The 25,978-nt window shown below is 44.8% G+C and overlaps 1 protein-coding gene across 1 annotated transcript in view; it reads left to right on the top strand.

Annotated features, from left to right (window-relative positions):
- Nucleotides 1-25,660, top strand: part of Amfr (autocrine motility factor receptor) — a 36,899-nt gene extending 11,239 nt beyond the window's left edge. The window contains exons 4-14 of the mRNA XM_051169113.1: nucleotides 1,508-1,660; nucleotides 6,336-6,376; nucleotides 6,520-6,652; nucleotides 8,218-8,351; nucleotides 9,248-9,358; nucleotides 12,051-12,241; nucleotides 15,246-15,349; nucleotides 20,741-20,875; nucleotides 22,064-22,147; nucleotides 24,328-24,512; nucleotides 25,311-25,660. Of these exons, the coding sequence (XP_051025070.1) occupies nucleotides 1,508-1,660; nucleotides 6,336-6,376; nucleotides 6,520-6,652; nucleotides 8,218-8,351; nucleotides 9,248-9,358; nucleotides 12,051-12,241; nucleotides 15,246-15,349; nucleotides 20,741-20,875; nucleotides 22,064-22,147; nucleotides 24,328-24,512; nucleotides 25,311-25,458 (1,419 nt within the window). The 3' untranslated portion in view covers nucleotides 25,459-25,660. The remainder of the gene's footprint in view (nucleotides 1-1,507; nucleotides 1,661-6,335; nucleotides 6,377-6,519; nucleotides 6,653-8,217; nucleotides 8,352-9,247; nucleotides 9,359-12,050; nucleotides 12,242-15,245; nucleotides 15,350-20,740; nucleotides 20,876-22,063; nucleotides 22,148-24,327; nucleotides 24,513-25,310) is intronic.
- The last annotated feature ends 318 nt before the right edge of the window (nucleotides 25,661-25,978 follow it).

The following is a 25,978-nucleotide window of genomic DNA, read 5'->3' as shown; positions in this document are numbered from 1 at the left end:
AGGTGTTAGGCATAAGTTCTGTTTATGGGAGAACATTGACCCATGACAAAGAGGGCACATGTATACTGATACCAAGCCAATAACTTAGAAGTGATGACAACTTTACTGTGTATTCTGTACCCTGAATTGTTTCATTTAAAGTTGTAATTCAAAATATGTCAACACTGTTACTTTGCATTCTGTGCTTGTACTGTGTATGCCTGATTTCTCACTGACCTCTGTGAATCTATTCCGTGGGAAATGTAACCACAACACACACACACACACACGCACGCACGCACGCACGCACGCACGCACGCACACCCGTTTCAAAATATATGTATAAAAATTTAGGCTACTTGCCTGCAAAATACACTCAGATCAAACTTCCCCTGGGTTTGTCTGTTTGTCACTTCGCCTATCTTTGCCCACCGACGCTTCGAGAACTCTCATTCCCAAGGACCTATGCCCAACTGAGACAGTCCGTGGCATTTCAGAGAGGACTTCTAGGCCAGCTATCAAGGCCTGTGCCTTGCAGAACTTCTGCCAGCAGCAGTAGGTTGCCTGTTTTCTAGAGAGCTCCCCGACCCTATCCCCCCAACTCTACAGTCACTCCCTCCTAGCCTTAGGTCAGGGTGTGAAGAAGCGTTGATATATAACTCTTCTGCATGCTTTCTGTCCTAGTCTTCTCCCATTTTTCTTTTTTTTCTTCTCTTGCCCTAGCTGGTGGAGTTTCTTTCTCACTGGTTTGTACTGTTTTTCTTGGGGTCAAGACTGAATGAGCTGTCTGTGCTTCCTGTCTGGCTATAAGATCTGCTTGTGACTTCAGGTCAGACCTGTGCCAGTGAGCACCTGACACAGCGGAGGGAAACGTGTGAAGTGCTGCCTCCCAGTTCAACCCGCTGTAGAACCTTGCGTCCCTGTCATAACTCAGTGTTCATGGAGATGGCCTTGCACTTCTTTGCGAGATAATCTCACTCTTGAAGGGTTTCTTCTTTTCCAGTTTCCATTCTTGTTACAAATGGAGCTTCTAGCATTCCTTTCTGGGCTGGCTGTAGCCTCCAGCCAGTACAGCAGTAGTTAACCAGGTCTCCTTTCCAGACAGTTACTTGTTTTTGCCCGGTATTAACATACCGTTATCAGTAGTAATTCTGCACCCGTTTCCTTCCATTGTCCTCGTCCTAACAGGCTAGGCCTCTAAGTGACTTTAGAGGCGGAAGATTAGAGCAAGACAACAGAAACAACAAAACAGAACACTGTTCTGAGTCCTATAAAATGTTAGATAATTGAGCATCCTTCTAGAGATCGTAATCTCATGGTAGGCGGATACTGGAGAATATGAGAGGGAAATACAGTGCATATTATACTTGGTAAATTAAATAATAAAGATGTACTTAGGTCATGGTAGGATTTGAACTTTTCTGTGTTGGTATGGTGCCCCAGAGAAAGATACCAAGCTTGATCTTGAGTTCTGAGGGCCATTGCCATGGTGGAGGAATAAGCGGTCTTTCTGGTTTGTCCCTTTCAGCTTTCCTTTTCTCCCACCACACCAATGAGCAGCCACGGGAGAGTCCTGTCGCTGCTGATTGCTATGCTGCTCTCCTGCTGTGGACTGGCGGTTGTCTGCTGTGTCACAGGCTACACCCATGGCATGCACACCTTGGCTTTCATGGCTGCAGAGGTAAGGTCTGAGGACAGGCTGCGTCTGATTCGATTCCTAATCATTTTCAAGGAGACCAGAAGGCTGATGACAGACTGCTTAAAAAGATATTTTGTCTTTGACTTTAACAGACATTTATTGTCTTCCTGCTTTTGTTGGGTGCTGGTACTGAATGCTTTTATATGAGATTTTTTATATACTTCTTGAATTATTTCCCTCAACTGTTCAGCAACTAGGGAGCTAGTTTGGCAGGTAAGCACTTGCTATGTACACATGAGGACCTGAGTTTGGATCTCAGCACCAGCATAAAAAGCTGGGTATGGCTGTGTCTCCATGCTTGTAATTCTGGTGCTTTATGGGGCAGAGGCAGAGGCAGGAGCATTGCTCAGGCTTGCTGGTCACCAGACCAGCTCTAGGTTCAGAGAAAAACCAAACCCTGTTTCAAGATAATAAGACAAAGAGCAGAATACCCAGCATCCTTTGTGGCCCCCATATGTACATACATCACAAAAGCAGCTACCACACGCTAGGGAGTGTCGTGGGAGCTTGCCCTATAGTTTTGTACATCCTGGACAAGGCCTCTACCACTGGGCCACAGCCCAGCAGAAATCATTTAAAATTCTTTACATGTACTGATTCCTTATTAACTCTGCTTATGGTGGAGGAGGAGACCCTGAGGCCTAGGGTGTGAACTGTTTGAAGTTTCAGAGTGGCAATGCAGTTCACGCCCTCTCACTCCCACATCGGAAGAGCATTCCTCTTAAGATACAACAAAAATGATCTCGGGTGAATATTAATGAAATATATTTAATCATTTTAAAGCTTAATTTAAAATGTATGTAATAAATATTTAAACTGTATTCATTATTTTAAAGGAATTTTATTTTGTCTGTGTATTGCTGGAGATTGATCTTAGGGCTTTCTGTCATGATAGACAAGAGTTGTCTCCAGCCCACTGATTTTCAAAAAGAGCCTCACTATGCAGCTCTGGCTGGCCTGGAACTCTTTAAATAGACCATGCTGGCCTAAAACTCAGAGAAATTTGCCTGCCTATGCTTCCTGAGTATTAGGATTAAAGGTGTGCCACCGTACCTGGCTGCAAAACCCATTTATTTCATGTGTGTGCTACAGCATATGTGTAGAGGCCAGAGGACAAGTTGTGAGAGTTTCCCCTTCTATCATGTGAGCCCCAGGATTGAACTCATGGTGTCAGGGTTAGTAACAAGTGCCTTTTCCTATTGATCCATTCACCAGCTTGAATGTACACACACACGCACACGCACACGCATGCACGCACGCACGTACACAGAATATTTATTCTTTGGCAGTTTCACGCATGTATACAATGTATTCTGGCCGTGTCCATCCCCATCTTTCTCCTGGGTGTTTCCTGGGCCTCCCTAACATGCCACTCTTCCACCTTCATGTTTTCTTCTTCATAAATACCCTATGACTGAGTCCAGTTAGTCTTTGCATACTCATGAGCGTGGGCCATCCTCCTGGAATATTTAAAAATTACTTTTTAAAAATGTACAGAATATGCTATTTTTCTCTGTTCAGTAGACACCCAATTGAAAAATGAAAGGTTTAATCATTTTTATTTTATATGCATGGGTGTTTTGTCTATACTTATGTTTATGTACCATTCGTATGCAGTGCCTGTGGAGGCTAGAAGAGGGCTTGGGTCCTTTAGAATTGGAGTTACAGACAGTTGGGAGCCACCATGTGGGTGCTGGGAACTGAAGTTGGTTCTCTGGAAGAGCAACCAATGCTCTTAACTCCTGAGCTGTCTTTCCAGCACCAAAAACCCAAAGGTTTTTTTCTTAGATTTATTTATTTATTTTATGTGTCGACGTTTTGCCTTCATGTATGTATATGTACCATGTGCATGCCTGGTACCCTCCCTCAGAGGTCAGAGAGGGCATTGGACCCCCCTTAAACTAGAGGCACAGAGGATTGTGAAACACCATGTGGGTTCCGGGACCCAAACTTGGATCCTCTGCAAGAGCAGTGGCTTCTTTTAACCACTGAGCCATTTCTTCAGCCTGTTTGTACTCTTTATATTCAATAACTAATATATTTGCCTTTTCTTCGGCCAAAAACAAACTTTAGCATTACTTCACCTATAACTGCTAATTAGGAAAATTAAGTATAACAGTTCCTTTTATCTGTGATTTCACTCTCTACAGTTTTAGCTATCTTCAGTAAGCTGCTATCTGAAATTATTAAATGGAATATTCTGGAAATAATGGTTCATGTGGGTTTTGGTGCTGGACATTGTGCTCTCCTACTCAGCTTCTACACTTAGCCCCACAGTGTAAAGTCTTCTCTGTTCTAAGGAGCACATTGACACTGGGTGCTATGCTGCTTGAAATGTGACTCATTTCTTTGCTTAGGGTGTCTACATTGCATATGCTCCTCATTCACTAATCATTTACTGGCCGATTTGCTATCTGATCACCGATAGTAGTACCCTAGTGCTTGTGTTTGAGTGTCCTATTTACTTTCCTGTTGCTGTCATAAAATACCTCAACAAAGCAACTTAGAGGAGAAAGGCTTTGTTTTGGTCTGTAGTTCCTGAGGGATAGTCCATCTTTGCAGGGATGGCATGGCAGCAGTAGGGATGACATGGTGGTCGAAGCAGGAACCTGCCTCACCACAGTGCGTCTTCACTGAAGAAGCAGAGAGCAGTGTGTATGTGCTGTTGCTCTGTTCTCCTTCTGGATGTACACAGTCCAGGATCCTACTCAGGGTGGTGTCAGAGTGCATCGGTGGGTCTTCCTACCTCAGTTAACCTAGTGAGGATAGCCCCTTATAGGCATGCTTAGAGGCCAACTCCTAGGTGGTTCCAGATTCTGTCCAGGTGACCGTCAGTACTAACTGTCACACTGATAACCTCTGTCTGTGTCCGAGAGCAATGAAGCAAAGGAGGCACTAGGTATAAACCGGAAGGGTTACCTGTAATATGGTAATGCACAGGGCATATAAAAAAAAGCAACATATATAATATACCTTTCACTCCAGTGCTTGGCAGACAGAAGCAGGCTGATCTCTGTGAGTTCAAGGCCAGCCTGATCTATATAATAAGTTCCAGGACAGCCAGCACTATCCTAGGAGGCAGTGAGACCTGTCTTTAAAGAAAGGAAAGAAAGAAACAACACACCCCCTGAATAGGAGAGATCTAAGCAGTAGACAGGCTGAAGCTGCTCATTTATTTTCAAGACAAATTAGGTGGAAATATTTCTGAGTTTGTTAGAAGCAAGGTCACCATTTATTTTTGCCTAGTAGTATTCATCTCAGAGTATATGAAGTGCCAATAAAATTAGAAGAGGGGCCAGGACTAGGGAGATGCTCTTTCTGTGGACCTGGGTTTCATTCCCAGGCACGCACATGAAAGTTTACAGCTGTCCTTAATTCCAGTTCCAGGGTATCCCACACCCTCTTGGTGTCCAAGGGCACCAGGCATGCATGTGGTATGCATCAAGCACATAAATATAAATATTAAAAGTTTTTAAATTAGGAAAGCATTTAAGTACTTACTGAAAATGTTTGCAACCCAGCTGAATATGTATGTCAAAGTATGAAATAAATGTGTTTCCTCTTAAAAAGGACTATTAAAACCATACATACATATAATAATTAGTTTTTTTAAATACGTTATTACAAAGTATTAATTTGATTGATTTTTTTTTTTTGAGACAGGGTTTCTCTGTGTAGACCAGGCTGGCCTCGAACTCAGAGATCTGCCTGCCTCTGCCTCCTGAGTGCTGGGATTAAAGGTGTGCGCCACCATGCCTGGCTTAATCGACATTCTTATTTGCTTGCTTACTTTTTTGTTACCTAACTTTCAGTTTATTGTGTGCTGAACTTAGAAAAAAATAGATCTAACAATAAACACATTTATAGTAGGTAGGTTGAGTGGCTGGGTATGGTGGCATATACTTAAATTCTAGAACCCATGAAGATCTCTGAGCTTGAGGTCAGCTTGGTCTACACACTTAGCTTCAGGGCAATTGAGACTACATAGTGAGAGCCTGTTTTAAGAAAGAAAGAAAGAAAGAAAGAAAGAAAGAAAGAAAGAAAGAAAGAAAGAAAGAAAGAAAGAGAAACAAACAACTCTACCTCCCCTTTTTAGACAAGACTCAGACAGTATACCCTGGCTCTGAACTCCTGACCCTCCTGTCTTGCGGTAATTGGTGCGTATGATCATGTGTTGCTTGGGAATATAGTTCTGAAGATCAGTTTGTATAAAAAAAAAATAGCGTAGGAGTCTTACTTTGGGTTTTAATCCTCCCTTCTCCTTTGCTCTGGTAAATGAAGCTGCTCCTCCAGTGTAAGACAGTCGTGGGTGATGTGCAGTTGGCATCAAGGGGTCACCCCAGTCAGATGACATTTTAGGGAACCAATCATGGTGACTTGGTGTTGTGTCAAATAGAAGTGGCTGTTAAACAGTTAGGAGGGGCCTCATTGCAGAAGGCCTTCCTGGGAGATGGGCAGGGATAGCTGCTTGTCGCTACAAACTGGAAAAGGCTCAGTCCAAGTTGGGCTCCTAGGGCGTGAAGCTAGCCCATGGACCTGGGGCAGAGGAAATTGCTGGGTAATAAGCTTGAGGGATCTCCTTTTCTTCTTGTTTGCTTTTGTTTTGTTTATAGAAATCTGCTTTTTAATTAAACTAAGGAGCATTTCTGTTTTGCAGTCTCTTCTTGTGACAGTGAGGACAGCTCATGTGATTTTAAGGTGAGTAGAAGTTTTGGAGAGATGATTGACATTTACTTTGAGATGAACAGTGTATATATAACTGTGTGACTAAACTATAACATGTTGAATTTACTTGCAATGGTAAGTTAACATGTTTTTCTCTCTTTCTCTCTATGTTGTAGATATGTAATTCACCTCTGGGACCTCAACCATGAAGGGACTTGGGAAGGAAAGGGAACCTACGTATACTACACGGATTTTGTCATGGAGCTCACTCTCTTGTCCCTGGACCTCATGCACCACATCCACATGCTGGTAAGTTCCCTCAGATGGCACTCTGACAGAGGGCCGAAGCTGTTCAAGACAGGAGCATTAAAACAGTGGGATGCTAAGTGAACGTGGGTGAAGCCCTCGGGAGCCGTGTATGATGGGCAGCCTTCATCCTTTGGCAGCAGGTGGAAAGTAGTGCCGTGGGGTTGCTTCGGAGCCTTAGTTAGCTCTGTTGACTAGTCCATAGCATCCCTACAGCATGATAAAGGGGTACCGTTCCCTACAGCATCCGAGCTTGCCTGTTGAACAGTTGCTCTTTAGTAGTAATGGGAAGGAATTCTTGCTGCTTTTACCTCCCTGTGGATTTATGTTTTCCTACCTTTGTAATTAAAAGCAAAGTCTTTGCACTTAAAATCTACTGCATTAAATTGGTGTGTTGGAAGTTTCAGTGCTGAAACAGGGTCAGTCTTATTCACCTATAATTCCAGCACTCGTGAGGCAAAGGTAGGAGAATCAAGTTCAAGGTCAGCCTAGTATATGCTGAGACCCTGTCTCTATCACCAAGGACTGGCTGGGGATGGAGCCGAGGGTGGAGCACTCACCTAACACATTCAATGCCCCGGGTTCTGTCCCCAGCACCACAGGAGGGAAATGTAAGTCTCCTCAATATGTGAGCATTAAAAAAAAAAAAATCTAATAATGGCAATGGCAGTGTAGTCATGGGCAATTTATTTGTAAACTCAGTCACAGTAACATTTAAATGTTATTAGGACAGAGCACATTTATAAGAATACTTTTTGAAAAGGAAGAAAATTTAATGTTTTGTTTTTTAATTTTATAAATGTTACTTTAAAAACTTGGAAATAAATAATACGACACACCGAATTAAACAGATCCAAAGTCTATACAAGTTAATATGCGTGTGTGATGTATGTGTAAGTGTGCGTGGCTGGCCTCTTTGTGCTCAATTACTCAGGAAAGGGCTCTGGCAGTGGAGGCCTAGGCTAAGGAGCCGTGTGTGTGTTGTTTGGGGCAGTGAAATAAGTCCATGCATTTACTTAGTGAAAGGTGGTTCCATTTTCCTTTCAGCAACCTTAAAGAGCTCCTGTTGTACACCTTCATTACCAGCAGACTCTCTGTGTGTGGTTTATGCATGAATTTGTGTGTGTGTGTGTGTGCTCACCTGCACACAGATGTGAGTGTGGATCCACGTGTGGGGGCCAGAGGTTGGTGCGAGGTGCTTTCCCCTGCTGTTCTCTACCTTATTCTGTGAAATAGGCAGAGTTCACTGAATCTGGGGCTCACCGATGAGCTAGACTGCTCAGTGAACTTCAGAGTCCTCTGTCTGCATCCTTCCAGCTCTGGTCGTGCTTGGATTCTTTTTTGTTCTTCTTATGTAACCCTGGCTGGCCTTGAACTCACAGAGATGACCCTGCCTCTGCCTCCCAAGTACTGGGACTAATGGCATGCACTACCAGTGACTGGCTCAGGTCTGGCTTTTTATGTGGATGCTGGAGATCCCAACTCAGCATTTTGCCCACTGAGCTGTGTCCTCAGCCCCTCACACTTGTTTTTATTATATATTTTACTTTCCCCCCATCTCTGTTTAGTTATTTGGCAACATCTGGTTTTCTATGGCCAGCCTGGTCATCTTTATGCAGCTTCGTTACCTGTTCCATGAGGTTCAGCGTCGAATCCGTCGGCACAAGAACTATCTGCGTGTGGTAGGAAACATGGAAGCCAGGTAAGAGAGCATGGCTTGATGTTTCTCGAATTTTCTCATTTTAGCTGAATGTGTGCTCGTGGTGGTGAGCAGGGTCTCACTGTGGTATAGGCTGATCTCCTCACCCACTGTGCTCACAACCTAGGCCAGCTTTAAATTCATCAGGCCGCGCGGGTTGCAGCTCTCAGCTTTCATTTGAGTTTGTTTGTTTGTTTATTTATTGTCCACTAGAACTTGCTTTTGTAAACTTGTCACCAGACAGAAGTACAGGCTGTAGTGTCAGATTGCTGAAGTGTATGGCCCACTGAGTTTCAGGGTGGTTTGTGGCAGTTTACTAACTCCATGTGGGCTAGTGACCTTATCTTTTAGAGGTGACATACAGCTTTCCTTCTGGAATGTGGGGAAGGTTCCAGAAGGCACAAGGTCTGACTTTTAGTCATGACCTGTTGTCACTGCTGCGCGGCTGCTCCTACGGTTTTCTGCCACCTTTTTTGGGGGGGAGGGAAGGTGTGTCTTGGTCACAGTTTATACATACATGTTTACTGGCACGGCTCACTCATAGGAAGATACTCACTTGCCAGCTTGAGGCTAACCCAGACCAAAGAGTACCAGAATAGTGGGGACCCTTTTTGCTTCCCAGGGTCAGTTTGGGTTTCTGGGGGTCTGATTCCTCTTCTGTGTCCATAAGTGTCCTGAATGTGTCACTAACAGGCACCACTGTTACTGCAGAGTCAGTTTTTATGCTGAAGTTTTTCACTTGTTTTTTTTAAAGGGCTATGAAGAATAAAAATAACTTTTTTCACCGATGAATTTTGCCATGTAATTGTGCCGTTGCGGTGGTGAAGTGTATAATATGGGGTACATTGGATGTGTGTGAAACTGATGGGTTCCTCCTGAGCCTGTTCTGTGCTTTACAGGTTTGCAGTTGCCACTCCCGAGGAGCTGGCCGTCAATAACGATGACTGTGCCATCTGCTGGGACTCCATGCAGGCTGCGAGGAAGCTGCCCTGTGGACATCTTTTTCACAAGTAAGAGCAGCTTTGTACAGGGTGTTTGGGAATGGACGTCTGTCTGAGGGGTGTGAGAACTTTTTCTCGTGGTTTTGAACATAATCCCAGTAGTAAGGTATGAATGCTACCTCAACTTCAACCTGACCCTATGATTGGCTTTTTTTTTTTTTTTTTTCACTCCTGAGCCTTTTCTTTTGTCTCAGATGGCTCTTTACCCATTTGCTATCTTAATTTCTGCTTATGAGCTTTCTTCATAAGTTTTCTTCATTTAAGTTATAGGGTAACAAATATGTAATATCCTTTAAAGAGGTTTTAGCATATTTTCTGGCATTTTGCTCATGTTCAGAAGTAGTGTGAAAACACAATAGAGAACATGGTTAAAGTGGGAGCAGATCAAGACACTCAAGTGATTCATTAGAAGGATCCAGGCTAGACCCTTCCATAAGTCTCCAACAGCAGAGATCTCATCAAGACTATTTATGCTAAATAAATATGTGCATGGATTTAGTGTTTTGCTATTGATGGATTTAGAGGTATCTTTTGGCCCTTTGATATTGAGAAAAAAAATTTTTTTTATCTTAACACCTTCAGTCTTTTCCTTTTTCTTTTTTTCTTTTTCAAAAAGTGTTTTTTTATTAATATTTTTTACATATACATCTATATTATTATACCTACATAAAACAAACTATATACAGCAAAAGGACCACAGAACATTCAAGAATTACATTCGTGAATTACATTCACAAATTACATTCATAGTATTTTGGCTGTTTGTATTTGGCAACCTTGAAGAAAACATTTTCCTATCTCGGTGAGTCTAAAATTCTTTAATGTAACTCAATATCTAGCATATCTCTATCAACTTAAGACATCTATCTAGACCTAAAGACATCTCAATCCCCAAACAACTAGGCTCAATTGTGACACTCAAGTATTTGGTCTTCAACCCCATCAGAGACTTGAGAAGGAGTAAAATTAATTACCTGAGTAAACAGGAAGTGCAAGTTAAGAGCTTCCTAATTTAATAATAAGAGGAAAAAAATATGACAGAGACAGTTTGTTGCCTGAACAGTCTCCCATAGCTCTCTAAAATCTTGGAGCATCATCTTCAGCCTTCTGGTCCAGTATATTTGACAGACATATTTGTGTGGCAGGAACTATTGAGGACTTGCTTACTCTGTCTTGGCAGAGTTTGGCCATCAACTCTGCCTTCATCTAAGCTTGCCCTTTTTAAGACAGCATTCTGTCATAGAAGCGAGGACATTTTGCCCAGTGGCTTATTTGCCACATTTGAAGGAGGTTCTTTTTGTGTGTGTGTGTGTGTGTTTGTTTTTTGTTTTTTGAGACAGGATTTCTCTGTGTAGCCTTGGCTGTCCTGGACTCACTTTGTAGACAAGGCTGGCCTCGAACTCACAGCAATCCACCCGCCTCCGTCTCCCAAGTGCTGGAATTAAAGGCGTGTGCCACCATGCCCGGCTCATAAGGAGATTCTTTGATGTTCATCATCCTCTTTCAGTCTTTTTATTTTTACGATCAGAAGGGCTCTGGAGCTAGAGTAGCCACTCAACAAATGTTCCAAAAGACTGTTTTGTGTTTAGGGTTAGGTACTGTGCTGGGCTGTGGGGATAATTGGATGGAAATGACAGATGAGGCCTTTGTTTGTGGAGCTTGCAGGCTGTTACCGGAGCTGAACCTGCATTAACAGGCACATTTATAATGTGCATGTCTAAATTGATCTGTTTGCTTTAGATCAGGGCTCTGAACTGTGCACACCTTTAATCCCAGAACTTGGGAGGCAAAGGCAATTGGATCTCTGTGAGTTCAAGGCCAGCCTGGTCTACAGAGTGAGTTCTAGAACAGCCAAGGCTAAACAGAGAAACCATGCCTCCAAAAACTAAAAAAAAAAAAAAAAAAGAAAGAAAGAAAGAAAGAAAGGAGGGAGTGGGAAAAAAGGAAAAAGGAAGAAAAGAAAAAACCAAAACCAACTGGGCTCTGAAGAGTAGTAACAGAGGAATATGATTCAGATCATGAGGAAGTGACTTTTGAGGATGAGCGGGAAGTGAGATCTGCGTGTGGAGAGGGCGTAAAGTGGGAGGCACAGGGACCGGCTCCAGCAGTAAGGACATTGGTGTGTTGGGTTGATGGAACTTGATAGAAGCCAATGTGCAAAGCTCATGGAAGAAGGAGTGTGTCTGCCAAGGTAGGAGAAGAAGGTAGGGTCCAGAGGACCACTGGATGGGCGGGTACCAGTGAAGGCTTTAAGTGAGGTGGTGGGTAGAGAGGGGTAGATTAGACCTCCAGTGGCCCTGTTATGAAGACAAGGCCGTGGTTATAACCATGTAGATCAGGAGCTAAAGAAGTGAAAAGAAAGGCCCCTCAAGTAGAGAACTCAAGGAGGGAAGAGGCCAAATGCTGGATGATGGAACCACGTGGATTCTGAAATAGCTGACTGGAGTTGGGGAGATGAGAAGCCATATTGTGAATTGACTGAGGAGGGGGCATAACCAGCAGTGTGACAGACGTGTGTCTTAGGGAGGGGGTCAGGGAGGGAGCCACAAATGTTTGTCAGCGTTTAGATCTGGCTAGTGGGAGTTAAAAGTAAAGTAAAATTAGAAAATTAGAAAACCATGGTCATTCTGATGAATTCTCACAAAATATGCTAGAGAACAATTCGACATGTTCGTTTCTCTTCCTTTGAACTCTTTGATAGCTCCTGCCTTCGCTCTTGGCTAGAACAAGACACCTCTTGTCCAACATGCAGAATGTCCCTAAATATTGCGGATGGCAGTCGTGCCAGGGAGGACCATCAAGGCGAGAACTTGGATGAGAACTTGGTCCCTGCAGCAGCTGCAGAAGGCAGGCCTCGCTTAAACCAGCACAATCACTTCTTCCACTTCGATGGTAAATTGGCTTCGGCCTCCACAACTTTCATGTGATTTTCTTTCCTAAAATGAAATTGTTAGGATTATAAACTGTCCTGTATAGACAAGCTTACGAGTGCTTTTAAAAATCTCTTTACTATCTTCATTTATTAAATTTATTTACTCTGTGTGTGTATGTTTGTAGCACATGTGTAAACATACTACATGGTATACCTTTGGAGGTCAGGGGGCATTTGTGAATGTTGGTTCTGTTCTTGTCTCATATGAATATTGGGTATTAGTTTGGGTGGTTTAGCATCAAGTGCCTTTACCTGATGGGTTATCTTGGTAGCCTTAGTATTGCATTGTAATTTCCTTTATTTGGTTTTTGGTACAGGTTTTTTTCTGTATCCCAGACTGCCCTTGAATTTAGGGTTGTCCTGCCCCAGCCTCCTAGAGTTAGGACTGCTGGCTTGCAACTGCCATGTGTGGCTTATACCTCAGTTTCAGAAGTGTTCAGGGTGGATGGATGGGTAGGTGGAACTGAGGGATTATTCTGTGCCATTAATACCTGGGGTGAGGCCAGGGAAAGTTGTGGTGCATGCCTTTAGTTCTAGGACTCAGAAGGCAGAGGCAGGCGAATCTTTGTAGTTGGAGGCCAGCCTGGTCTACAGAGCGAGTTTCAGGACAACCAGAGCTATATAGTGAGACTTTGTTTTGGAAAGTCAAAAAGAGGTGAAGTGGGAGGTGGAGGTAGCAAAATTGAAGTAAGTGTGCCTTCAAGGAGCCCACACTACCCAGTTGAATAGTTCGCCTTTACTAGTAACTGGTTGTGCTGGTGTGTTATGTATGCATATGGTGAAGGGTTTTGGAGGTGCCGTCTCAGGTTAGGTTGAATCGGAACTGGAGTCCTGTTGCTTTGTTCCCTGCAGTTTGGATTCTAAAGTTACTACAATTGTAGTAACAGCATTAATAAAATAACCATTTATATAACCAGCAATTAATAAAATAACCAGGCAATGTATAGGAGGTGGAGGTGGAGGGTCCTTATTTTCCCTTAATTCACAGGCACATGTTGAACCCATCAGTTCCAGTGTAATATGTCATGTGAATTCTCGGGATGGAATTTTCTTAGGAAAGGTGCTATTTAGACTCTGATTTAAGTCTCTGAAAGGCCCAAAAGGAGTAGAGGCAAATGTCTGAAGGGGTTTCAAGGGTCTGCTTTGGTTCTGCTGTTAACAAAGGTAGTAGGACACAGACCTTTACTCCCAGCACTTAGGAGACAGAGGAAGATGCATTGGAGGCCAGCCTGGTCTACGTAGAGTTCCTGACCAGTAAGGGATACATAGTGAGACCCTGTCTCCTAAAGAGACCCTGTCTTGTACCAAGCACAAGTTTATTCTCTTTCATGGCTGGGCTGAACTCTTTCATGTGGGCCTCACACATGCCTGTCAAGCCCCTGACCACTGAGCTATATTCCCATCCCTTTTTCTGTTTTTTATTTTGGGAGAGGGTTTCATTATATTTTCAGGCTGGCTTTTCACTTGTTAATTCTCTTGTCTCTGCCTCCCAAGTAGCTAGAGTTACAGACCTGCACCACCAGATTTGGCTTACTAGGAACAGCTTGTGAAATGTTAGCAGAGCTTGGAGATGGAGCCTGGTTACATAAATGGCTATTTTATTAATTGCTGTTACTACAACTGTAGTCAAACAGAGTCTTTTTGTCCCTTGTGAGCTCTTGAAATAAATATCCATTTTATTCTAAGTACATTTTATTTGGCAAGGCCCCTTGTAACCCATGCTGCTACTTGCTTGTAAAGTAATGAGGCAACCCCTACACACGAATTGTTTCGCTGCTGGCACATTGGCTTTGTATTTTGAGTTCTCCTTTCCTAAAATAACAGAAGCAACTGTCATAATTATATCACTCCATAAGCCTGTATTGGAGAACTCTTTGAAAAAAAAATTTTAATCTGAAAGCTAAGGTAACCCCCACCCCACCCCCAAGGCATTTTCTCATTGTGTAGCTCTTACTGGCTTGCAACTCACTATGTAGACCAGGCTGACCTCCAATTCATAGAAATTCTCCTGCCTCTCTCTCCTATGATGGGAGTAAAGGTGTGTACCAGGAAATGGAGAGATGGGCCTCCAGAGTGGTTAAGAACACTGTTGTTCTCCCAGAGGACTTGGGTTTGATTCCCAGCGCCCATATGGTGGCTTACCACCATCTGTAACTCTAGTCCCAGGGGGAGAAAACACCCTCTTATGGCCTTGGCAAGCACTGCTTACCACACCATGTACAGACATATGGGGAGGCAAAACACCGTATACCTATTTAAAAGGGAGGGCGGTGGTGGTGTGCACCACAGTGCCCAAACCAAGGTCAGATCTTTATTATGTATACAGTGTTTTTGCTTGCATGTATGTCTACACACCAGAAGAAGGCATCAGATCTCATTATAGATGCTTATGAGCCCCCATGCTGTTGCTGGGAATTGAACTTAGGACCTTTGGAAGAGCAGGCAGAGCTCTTAACCTCTGAGCCATCTCTCCAGCCCCCAAGGCCAGATCTTTAAATCATATTGAACAGAAAATACTTCAAGAAGGTAATTATGAAAATGATTATCCACATAAGGAATACTGTGTGCTGGCTGTAAGAGAGGAGTACACTCAGCTGCAATAGCAGCTCCAGAGTCATGGGCATCCTCCCCAGGTTCTTTGATGACAGAGTGGAGTGCAGGTGGATGGTTGTCTCACTTCCCATCCTGCCATTCATTAACCTGTGTGATCCTGGATGTGTTACCTTCTTAGTGCCTTGGGGGACCAAATACCAAGGTTGGGGCCAGAGCCATATCTCTGAGAAGAATGGGATACCTTAGAGAGAACAGGATGAGCTGATCTGGGTATAACACTTGGGTAGAGAAGACCTGGCATGAAGGAACCCTCAGTGAGTAGCAGCTGTTAGTAGAATGGCTGAGCACATGGATGACACTGGGGCAGGGACCAGGGCACTAATTCTTGTGTTGGGTTCTACTTTGTTTTAGGGTCCCGGATCGCAAGCTGGCTGCCGAGTTTTTCAGTTGAAGTGATGCACACTACCAACATTCTTGGCATCACACAGGCAAGCAACTCTCAGCTAAATGCCATGGTAAGAGCTGCTAACTGCTTGATGTGAGAACCGGTGAGTGGTCACAAGGGCATGAGGAGCTCTGGGACACGTGGATAGTGTGCATGCCCTTGCTGACTTCTCTCTTACTGAGCAGGACAGCAAAGTTGTCAAGAGGGCACCTCCGTTTCTTTCCTTTTCCTTCTCTCCCTTTTTCTCCTCCCTCCCTTTCCCTCCCTCTCTTGTTCAGGAGATTGAATCCAGGGCCTTGCACTTGCTAAGCACACATGTTACCACTGAGCTTTACACTTGCTGTGTCTTTCAAGAGGGTGGTTTCTGGTTGGGGAGTTATCTTATAGACAAAATAAGCTAATATGCTGCTGACGACTAGTGAGTAAAATGAAAGTGAGTTTTCAGACTAGTTTCAGCTGCCTGCCTCTTTCCAGCCCCATCTTGATGTGCTTAGCATGCAGTCTTGAAGTCCTATGGCATCATTTCTCTAGCCTTTCTCCTCTTCTTTAATGGTATTGGCTATCCTGGGTCTGGGTTTCCCATATAACCCCAGAATCACTTTGTCCATATCTATAAAATAGCGTGCCAGGATTTTGACTGAGATTACATTAATTCTATGAATCCAGTTGGAAGGAACTGACACAGACATCCACCTGCCTCTTCTGGGATTAAAAATGTGGACCACCATGTCTGGTGTGGTGGTTTGAATAAAAATGACTCCCATAGGCCCATAGGCAGTGGCACTGTTAGGAGGTGTGGCCTTGTTGGAGCAAGCGTGTCACTGGGGGTAGGCTTTGAGGGCTTAAATGCTCAACTCTGGCCCAGCGTGGCATTCTCTCTTCCTGCTGTCACCAATCTAGATGTAGAACTGTCAGCTCCTTTTCCAGCACCATGTTTCCTACCATGATGATAAAGGACTAAGCATCCGAAACTGTAAGCCAATCCCCTATGAAATGTTTTCCTTTAACAGAGCTGCCTTGGTCATGGTGTCTCTTCACAGCAATAGAAACTCTAAGACACCAGGCTACCTTATTTTTTGTTTGTCAGATGTTGTTAGTCCATCCCTCCCTCTCACCCTTCCTCTCTTCTTCCTTTCTTGAGATCAGGACTCTTTATTTAGTCCTGGCTGTTCTGAAACTTAATATATAAACCAGGTCTCTCTCTCTCTGCTGGGATTACATGTGTGCACGTGGCTGTGCCTGGCTTTTCATGTGCTTGTTAGAATCTGAACTCTGATCCTCGCGCATGTGCAGCAGGTGTTTTTGCTCCACACCATCTTCCCAGCTCCTTGTCTTCAGTTTTGAGGTATAATTTAGCTGGTACACAATTCTAGGTTGGTTGGGTCTTTTTTCTTTTTGGTTTTGTTTGTTGCTTTCCTTGACCCATCTCACTTATTCTCTTGCTTGTTTGGTTTCTGAAGAGAAGATGCAGACCTTTACTTCACTTAGAGAAGCTGTTTTTCCCTTTGGCTTCTTTCAAGGTTTTTGACTTTTGATTTTCTGTAGCTTGACAGTGATTTGCCTGGATGGTTTTATTTATTTCACTATTTGGCATCTGACAGTATTTTGGGGGTTTGTCTGGTTCATTGTTTGAGTATCTGTTCCTCTTTCCCCGGTGTTCATTCTGCATGTTTCACCTGTTGTGACTGCCTCAGTCTTCAGGTTTTCTGCTGTTATTTCCGGTCTTGATTCTCTGTCTTTGGTGTTCAAAGTCTTGCTCCACCCTTAATCCTGGAGCTGGTTCTTACAGCCGAGGCCGTCCTGCATTCTGCTCTGCGGGCCCTGCTTTCCAGCTGCGCCTTTGGCCTGTCTCGGGACTTCTGCTGTTCGGCTCCACATTGTTCATCTGTTCTTCCAATACTGTCTGCTTAGTATATACACTAAGGGCACTGATAGGTCAGGTAGTCAGTGTGACTTCATTTAACTCCCAATCTGTACAATCCCTGTCATGTCTCTACAGATCATACAACTGTTGAGTTTACATTTCCCCCTTGATGGCCAAACCTGCTCTGTGCTACTGTGTGAAAGACTGGAAAACTGAACTTCATGATGGTCTCTAGAGATCAGGTCTTAGCTGCTGAGCCAGGGGCCTGGGCCTATGGATGTTTCAAATTCCTCTCAGCCTCTTGTCCACTCTTAGGAGAGACAGTGGCTAGAGATGGCTGGAGTTAGAGTTTGGGAGGTTAGAGCCAGGTGGAGTTGGGTATTTTTTGTCCCTTGGTCAGTTGGACTCTGACCAGCCTAGCCCATCAGGGTAAGCTCTGCTTAGCTGAGTTCTCCTGCGAGCAGGCTTTGTTAAGAGCACCCTTACCTAAGGAGGTCTGCTCCTAGGAGAACTCAGCTGAGCCTACCCTGCCGGCCTAGGCTGGTCAGAGTCCAGCTGACCAAGGGGTGCTCCATGCGTGACTGTTGTGCGGCTTGGTCTTCATGTGGGACTCCTAACAGCATCTAGTCCTATTCAACTTGATATACCATGAGGAGCTTCCATTTTTCTGAAGAGGCAGGGAGGCAAAGTGAGAGCAACAGATTGGGAGGAGAGGAGGGAGGGGAACTGCAATTGGGATGTAAAAGTAATTAATTTTAAAAATCTGGAGAGGGAAAGGAAATTTTGAATTTTGCAAGACAGGTAGTAAAATATACTGCATGAAATAATGAAAAAACAAGAGAGTGAAACAAAGAAGAGAGAGAGAAAAAGGAGCTCTGGTGAGTTTCTTCCTTGCTGGGAGCAGGAAGAGTTGTCTCAGCTTTTCCCTGCAGAGCCCTGGGGGAGCTGCTGGGGGCTAATCCTGGGTGTTAGTTACATATGAGGCCCCTTCTTCCCTCCCTCTGCTTCTGTTCCCCTCTCCTTTCCTCTTCTCCATCTCTGTGTGTGTGGAGACTAAACCTAGGGCTTGTGCCTGCCTGCTAGGCAAGTGTTTGGCCCCTATAAATACTACACCCCTGGCCCTTGCCTCCCTGCTCTTGGAGATAGATTCTCTAGTCCAGGTTGGCTTGGACTCATGATCCTCTGCCTCTGCATCCTGAGTATCAGGATTAGAGAGCACGGCCAGGGGTTATTTCCTCATGTAGAATGTGTGACTAGGAATGGCCTTTGAAGTTGAGGGCTCATAACCTATAGAAGAACTATTGACTTCAGGGTAACATCCTTTGCTGGAGGGGAGGCTGGGAGTGGAGCAGGGAGGAGGGTTTTACTCAGAGAGGATTGGGGGATAGAGCTGCAGGCAAAGTGTTTGGGACTAAGATAAAAGAGAAGAGATTGACTGGCTCATGGTAGGCAGGAGGTAGACGGAATGTGAATGCGTACTGAGATGAGCAGAGCGAGGAGATGGCACGTGTGCATCCGGTGTGATAGTGTTCCCCCTTTAAAAGAAAGCAGTGGGGATGCTGGCCCTTGCTGTACTGTGGAGACACTTGAGGCCCGTGTGCCAAGGGGAAAAGCTGGGATAAAAGACAGGTTGTAAGTAGTTTTTGATCATAGCAAACAAAATGGAGGAGATGTGGCTCCTGCTGGCTCCCTCTTGCTCCTGTTCCTTCTCTGTGACCATCACCACGGTAGGCACAGGTGCTCTGGGACGGATGGCCCAGTGTGGCCACTGTGGGGGGGCTCAGCAGGCTCCAGCCTGCAATAGCTACATGCCAGGAGGAATGAGCTTCCTGAAGGGGGTTGGTTTAAAATTTTAGGCAGGCAGGCCCTATCTGTTCTTTAGTTCTTTGAATGGTCGGAAATAGACTATTATCACAACCAATTTATTGGAGCTATGCACTTTTAATTAAAATCCAACATTTAACTTACTGGACTTTTCTGGTAGAAAGTTTTAGTTCAATAAAATGAATTCAGCTTCGTTTCCTTTTTTTTTTTTTTTAAATTGGGGGTGGGTGAGGAGAGAAGAATTTCATCTGCTTGTGGAGACTTCTACTTAGTTTTGATCTAATTAGGGTAAAAGTGTTGCACACCACAAGCAGTGCTGAGCTTCTTGCCATTGTTTATCCCCAGGAACTCAGCAAAGCTCTGGACAGTTTTCACTCGTCCAGTGCTGAGGCCTCAGCGGTCACCATAGCAGCAGCTTGTGATTTGCTTCTTTGAAGCCAACACCCCAGTAGCTTTATTGCACCACAAAGCAGTTGTCTTTTCTGCTCCGTCCCTCCCTCTCTCTTTTTTCTCTTACTTTGTAAATTATGGAGATAATTCCACAGTAGAAACCTAGGATGTAAACCTTTATAAAATGTGTATGTGTAAAACATGGCTGCACATGTACAGCACACACGTGTTTTGACATGCTTGGCCTAGCGTATGGACAGTGCTTAGGCCTTTGTCTACTCCTCCTACGCACACATGCCGAGAACGCTGAGTGTGTACTGAGATGGACCTACACTGTAGTTTAAAAACACTGCTCTGAGGCAGTACTAGATAGTTTCATAATCCCGCTATATACATGGGTTGGTCTTGAACTCATAGATTCTCCTGCCTCTACTTCTAGGTGCTAGGGTCATAGTGGCATGTCACCATGCCTGGCTAGAAAGTTATTTAAAACAAACAAACTTTAGGATTTCACATGTGAATGTTCTATTTAAAAATTATAGTCTTTGATTATATTTTTCTAAGTTACAATATTAATTAGCACACAGTAAAAATGTTCTCTGGTTAATCTCAAGGTTAGCTCACACGGCTGTGCAGATCTTACCAAGATTCAGAGTGGATCTCGTCCCCGTTCCCATGGTTCCCTAGCCAGGGTCTCGTGCGTGCTGGACAAGTGTTTCCCTCCCCGAGCAGCACTCCCAGCCTCTGCTGCCGCTTATTCTCAGATGTCATCTAAGTGGAATCATAGTCTGGCTTTCACATCAGCTTTTTTTCACTCTGCAAAGTGGATATGAATACTACACACACTGCGTCTGAAAACCTAACTTTAAAATGATCCCTCTCACGTACACGTAGGTAAATACTGACACACAAAGTAATTATAAATCTTTAAAATAATCTCCTTTACAGCCGGGTGAGGTGGTGCACACTTTTAATCTCAGCATGCAAGAGGCAGAGGCAGGCAAATTGCTGTAAGTTTGAGACCAGCTTGGTCTACAAAGCAAGTCCAGGACAGCCATGGCTACACAGAGAAACCCTGTCTCAAAAGAAAAAAAAAAAAAAATCCTCTTTAAAACAGAAGATCCTGCTTGAGCCTTTCTTGGGTTCCCATGAGATTTTTCTGTCTGCTCTTTATTTTGAAATTGGTGCTTCCCAGAAGTCAGCATTGTCTGGTACCCTGGAACAATAGTGAGACAGTTGTGCGCAGGTGGTCTCCTGAGCCAAAGTAGCCTTTACCTGTGTTCTCAAGATATGACGTCAACCTCCGTGCCCAGGCCTGTCGTGCACACTGACCTTTGCATGCTGCTGAGTGACTGTCACTGTGGTTCCTTTGTTTTCCTCTAGGCTCATCAGATTCAAGAGATGTTCCCTCAGGTCCCATACCACCTTGTGCTCCAGGACCTCCAGATGACACGCTCCGTGGAAATAACCACAGACAACATCTTAGAAGGACGGATTCAAGTACCCTTTCCCACACAGGTGGGACTGGGCTTTATGCATGACAAATTTCTTTGGTTTTCACAACAATTTAATCCTAACACGTAGATACTATTTATGATTTGAGGAAGGGTTTCTATAAATTTCATCTTGTTCAAATCCTGTATGAGACCAGATCCACCAAAAATAAATCCAGATAATTTGAGTGATTTTTGTATAGAAACATATCCCAAGTGAGCCAGCCCTTGCTGCAGGTCTGTAAGGGGATGCCATTGGTTTCTGTCAAGAGCAAAGAATGAATATGTAGGCTCTGGTTGTTCCACGGTCTGTTGCAACTAAAGCAGCCTGGCAGTGAGTACATGGATGAGCAAGACTGTGGTCCAGGAAAACATTAGCTGTAGAACTAAATAGGAGGGGCCAGCATGGGCCTACGGTTTGTGGATCCCTGGCACTAGGAAATAAGGCTGATTGTACATGGTGTGGTTCACATCTCTGAGGCTTGGACTTGGGGTTTTATTAAAAAGGTCAGAGTTCCTGTTCCTGCCTCTTCAGTTGGCCTCTTTGATGGGTACAAGAAAGAGTAACAAAGAGGGGCCTTTAGTAATACTGAGAAATTTATATATGGCTAGATAATAAGACAAAAGTTACTTGTATACAGTTTATAAAAATTATAAAAATCTTTCAATAAAATTCAAACAGATGAAGCTCTTTTAAAAGAGTGTGACCTTTGGAGTCAGCTGGGCTGAGGTGTTGCTAACCATGGTCCCCCGGGTCTTAGCTATCTGACCTGACAGTTAGCTGCCTTTGGAGGTGGCAGAGTTGCCTCATGTGGCCAGAGAAAGTTGTCAGTGAAACACTGAAGCCAGCTCGAAGACATGGAGGTGCTGAGACCAGAGGGCAGGACCTAGAGCAGCCCTAGCCTGGAGCCTAACTGCAGTGCCTGCTTCATAGTGCACTAGGAAGGTTAATGAGAAAACCATAAACAGTGTTTACTTGGTGCATTTGATCTTTGTCATTGCTTTTGTTGTGCAATTACTGTTGTTGAATGGGACGATGATGTGGAGCCATTTGCTAACCACTCTCAAACATGGAACTCTTCTGTGGGCCTGTCAGCCGTTTGTCCCACCTTTCAAGTTGTGAGCTATGTTGTGAACTGTTGCCTGCCCTTCTGTATTGTGTTTTCCCTGTGCCTGTTACATCATTCTGAATGACTGCTGTGCTTTGTTTTAGCGGTCAGAGAGCCTGAGACCTGCACTGAACAGCCCCGTGGAAAGGCCTAGTACTGATCAGGAAGAAGGAGAAGCCTCTGTGCAGGTAAGGTCAGCTCACTGCGAGCCGTAGACTTTAGAAGCCTAGTGTGGTCCTGTGCATTAGGTACACTCACTTTGCTGTTGGCAACAACAGTTTCAGGGAGGAACTGTTGATTTTGGCTGATAGAGTTTCAGTCTGTCACAGTGGGGATGGCGTGGTGGAGTAGTTGAGTTCATTATGACAGGATCCTGTGATGGAGGAAATCTACATCACAGGCTAGGAAACAGTGAGCCAGCAGCCACAGGGCAGGGTGTCAGCTTGGAAGGCCTGCCACTAGTAAAGTACTTTTGCCTGCTAGGTCCCCCTGTTAGAGTTAAACTTTTCATATCCAGGTGGATGATTGGAGCAGGCCATGGTAGTGTGTTCCTGTACTCTAGTCCTCAGGACCCTGAGGCTGGAGGATCATGAGTTTGAAGCTGGCCTATAGTGAGACCTTAGCTCAGAAAACAAAACCATAGTTGAACTGTGCATCATTTTAAACCTGTTGCATGACCTCTGAAAGGGGCAATTCCTGCATTTTTGGACAGTTAGCAGATTGTGACCATGAGACTGCCTTGGGGCCATGTGAGGAACAACATGTTTGTCTTCATTCACCAACTATTTTCGGAGTTGGCATGAAGTGTTCTGAAAAAGAATTTTTCTTTTAGAGTAATGAAAGTAAGGAATTTATAGGAACTTTCCCCATGCACAGGAAATGCAAAGACCTTGAGTAACAGCTCATTAAAACATCAGTCTGAACGATGGCCAGTGCTGACCGTAACTTGACCAGGTTAATTATATTTGCTTAATTATGCATACCTTTTGCCTTCGTTTAACTCTGAAACTCATTGTCAATACTGCAAAAATAAATGTGGAGTCACTGGTCCCCTTTATCTTTCTCTTCTCACCCCAGCCTGGCTCAGTAGTAGCGTCATTTGCTCCTTAGGTGGCTGTGAGTCTGTCCACATATCCCAGACAGTGAGTTGGAGGACACAGCAGGGCAGGGCTGAGGCAATCCACATGGGCTTTGCTTTCCTTTTTTCTTGTCCTTTACTGCCTGCCTGGGTTCCCTGGGAGGGTTAGAATGAGGTTTTGTGACTGTGTATATTGACCAGAACCATCACACACACACACGGTTGAATGTGTGTTGGCTCTTTACAACCATCTCTGCTTTTCCTGAGAGCCAGGTCAGACTCCAGATGACCCTTTTTGGTCAAGGCCTCCATGTTCAGCACCTTTAGGCTGGATTGCTCCTACAGCCGGTCACCTGAGCTCTAGAATGTGTGTGTGTCACACTTGTCTCCATCACATCCCTCACCCCTAATTTTTTGTTTGTTCCACCTAGTTTCTTTTAGACTTTTTAGCGGCCAATAGGCCAAGTTCCAGCAAATTTGAATGAGACTGTCCTCAGAGCAGTCTCATCTTTCATTTTTTAATTTCTTCTTACAGTTGAATGAAATCCCTTTGTTTAGTTCTTTATCCATTAATGGATATCTAGGTCCCCCTTCTTAGTAAGATAGGGTCTTACTAGCCCAGACTTACTATGTGGGCCAAGTTCCATGTGGCTGTCTTAAATTCCATTGTTGGCTTGTCTGAAGGTAGAGACAGGGATAGGATGGGAGACAAAAGTACCCACACTGGACATGCTCTATGAAAGTAGCCTTTCAGCTCTGCTGCAGCCTAGAGGGCGGTGGCAGGCCAGCTGGCTCCGGCCACACGAGTCTGTCTGGGGGCAGAAGCATTGAAGGTGGGTCGCACCTACTTAAGGATGTTTAGATATCTGGGCAGTACCTTGGCTTTTGGAGTTTCAGCCAAAACCAGCAAAGTCTTTTCTTGCCCTTTAAACACATAATCTGTTTTCACTAAATACACTATTTTTACTCTTTTCAACCCAAAACCATGTAACAGATAAGATCTGTTTAAATTCTTAAGCGGCTGGTAGAGTTGAAAATGTTTGCGGTAGTAACCAGCAGCTTGGAAGTGTGCGTTCTGTTTCTCAGTTGGCAGTTACTTACAACTGAGTCTTGACATCAGGTAAGTCATGACAGCTGGCTTGCTGCCCCAGAGCCCAGGTCTCCTGCTTCTGCTTCCTAGCTGGCAGAAGGCCCCTGTGGTCCAGCAGCGGCGTCTGCAGAAGTGCGCTGGCAAGAACAGAAGCTGCCTGGGAGGGAAAGGCCTGTCCTAACAGCTGCCTCTTTGTCCAGACGGAGCGTGTACCACTGGACCTCAGTCCCCGACTAGAGGAGACCTTGGACTTCAATGAGGTAGAAGTGGAGCCCAGTGAGGTGGAAGACTTTGAGGCCCGGGGGAGCCGCTTCTCGAAGTCTGCTGACGAGAGACAGCGCATGTTGGTTCAGCGGAAGGATGACCTCCTGCAACAGGCTCGGAAGTGAGTTGAGTCTTCAGCCCTAGTTGGCATGCATAAGTTACAGGCCAGATGGCAGCTGGGTACCAGCGTGTTCACAGCTGTGTGCATGAACTGTGTCTGTCTTTCCTTTGGCTCTGAGGAGGAGCAGTGTTAACCCAAGTGACAGATATAGGAAGAAACTAATTCCTGGGGTGTCAGTCCCAGGGTCTGCCTTTAAGACTGCTCTTGGCTGCACTGCCTTGGGCCAGCAATGTGAGCAGAGCAGCTGCATTCCAGGGCTTCCCGCGCAGCTGGTGGCAGCTGGGGCAGGTAATGTTCTTTGGGTGGATATCTTATGTACATTCTTGGTGGGAGGACCAGTATGTTTCATCTAGGCGGCTTTTATGCCATGCACAGACGTGTTGCTATAAGACTCATGCTGTGTCTGTGGGAAGGGCAGAGGGCAGAGGGCAGAGGGCAGAGGGCAGAGGGCAGAGGGCAGAGGGCAGAGGGCAGTTGAACTGTTACTTGATAGTCTTCTCCCTGGGAATAAGGTTCACCCCCTGCGGAGTCTGTCCTGTGCCTTTTCCTCCCTGCTTCTTCCCTGTTCACCCTTTCACTCTTCCTCTCTTTTATAGTTTTGAGTAGAACATAAGGCCTCACACATACTGAGCAAGTGCTGAGCTGCACTCTACCTCAGCCCGGTTGCACGGGCATTTTTATAATGGGATGCTCTTGAGTGACAGCTTTGTGATGGTGCTGTGGAGAAGAGGAAACTCTCACCATAGTGTTCTGCAGGTCTTCCCATTTCCCACCGCTCTCTTGTGGCCTTTATTATAGGCGGTTCTTGAACAAGAGTTCTGAAGATGACCCAGCCTCAGAGAGACTACTCCCTTCTGAAGGCACGTCCTCTGACCCTATGACCCTACGCCGAAGGATGCTGGCGGCTGCTGCTGAGAGACGACTTCAGAGGCAGCAGACAACCTAGAGCTTCCTCACCTTCCTCAGCCTCCTGCCCATCCCTACCTACCAGAAGAGGCCTGTTCAGTTTTGCCTGCTGTGTGGAGACCTATGACTGCATTGCTGCTGCATAAAGCATGTGGTCTTAATAGTGTGTGGACAGCTGACAAATTTAATTCTTTGTAATACTTTCTATGTGACATCTTCCCCTTAGAAACACTGCACATTTTAACTCTTCTGGTGTTGACTGGACTTCCTGGGAGTGGAGGACAAGCAAAAGGGAGTGGGCACTTGGGCACTCACCTGCTTGCAGCAGGTAGTTTGCATTTCTGTTTTGATATAAGCCACAACAGATGTTGGTGTCTTTAATGCCGTAGCTGGAAGGAAGAATGGATCCTGAGGAGGGTGCACAGCAGGAGCCTGACTCAACACCATGGCAGGCTGTCCGGTCATCAAAGGCTGTGCTTACGGAAGAAGCATCCAGTGTCCCGGAAGCCCATCCCACAGCCTTCTGGACTAGCAAGGCATCATGGATACAGAGCTGACTT

The sequence above is a fragment of the Acomys russatus genome, chromosome 26, assembly GCF_903995435.1.
Source record: "Acomys russatus chromosome 26, mAcoRus1.1, whole genome shotgun sequence".
NCBI classification, from domain to species: domain Eukaryota; kingdom Metazoa; phylum Chordata; class Mammalia; order Rodentia; family Muridae; genus Acomys; species Acomys russatus.
The sequence above is the reverse complement of the archived record's forward strand: the minus strand, read 5'-3'. Positions and strand labels throughout refer to the sequence as shown.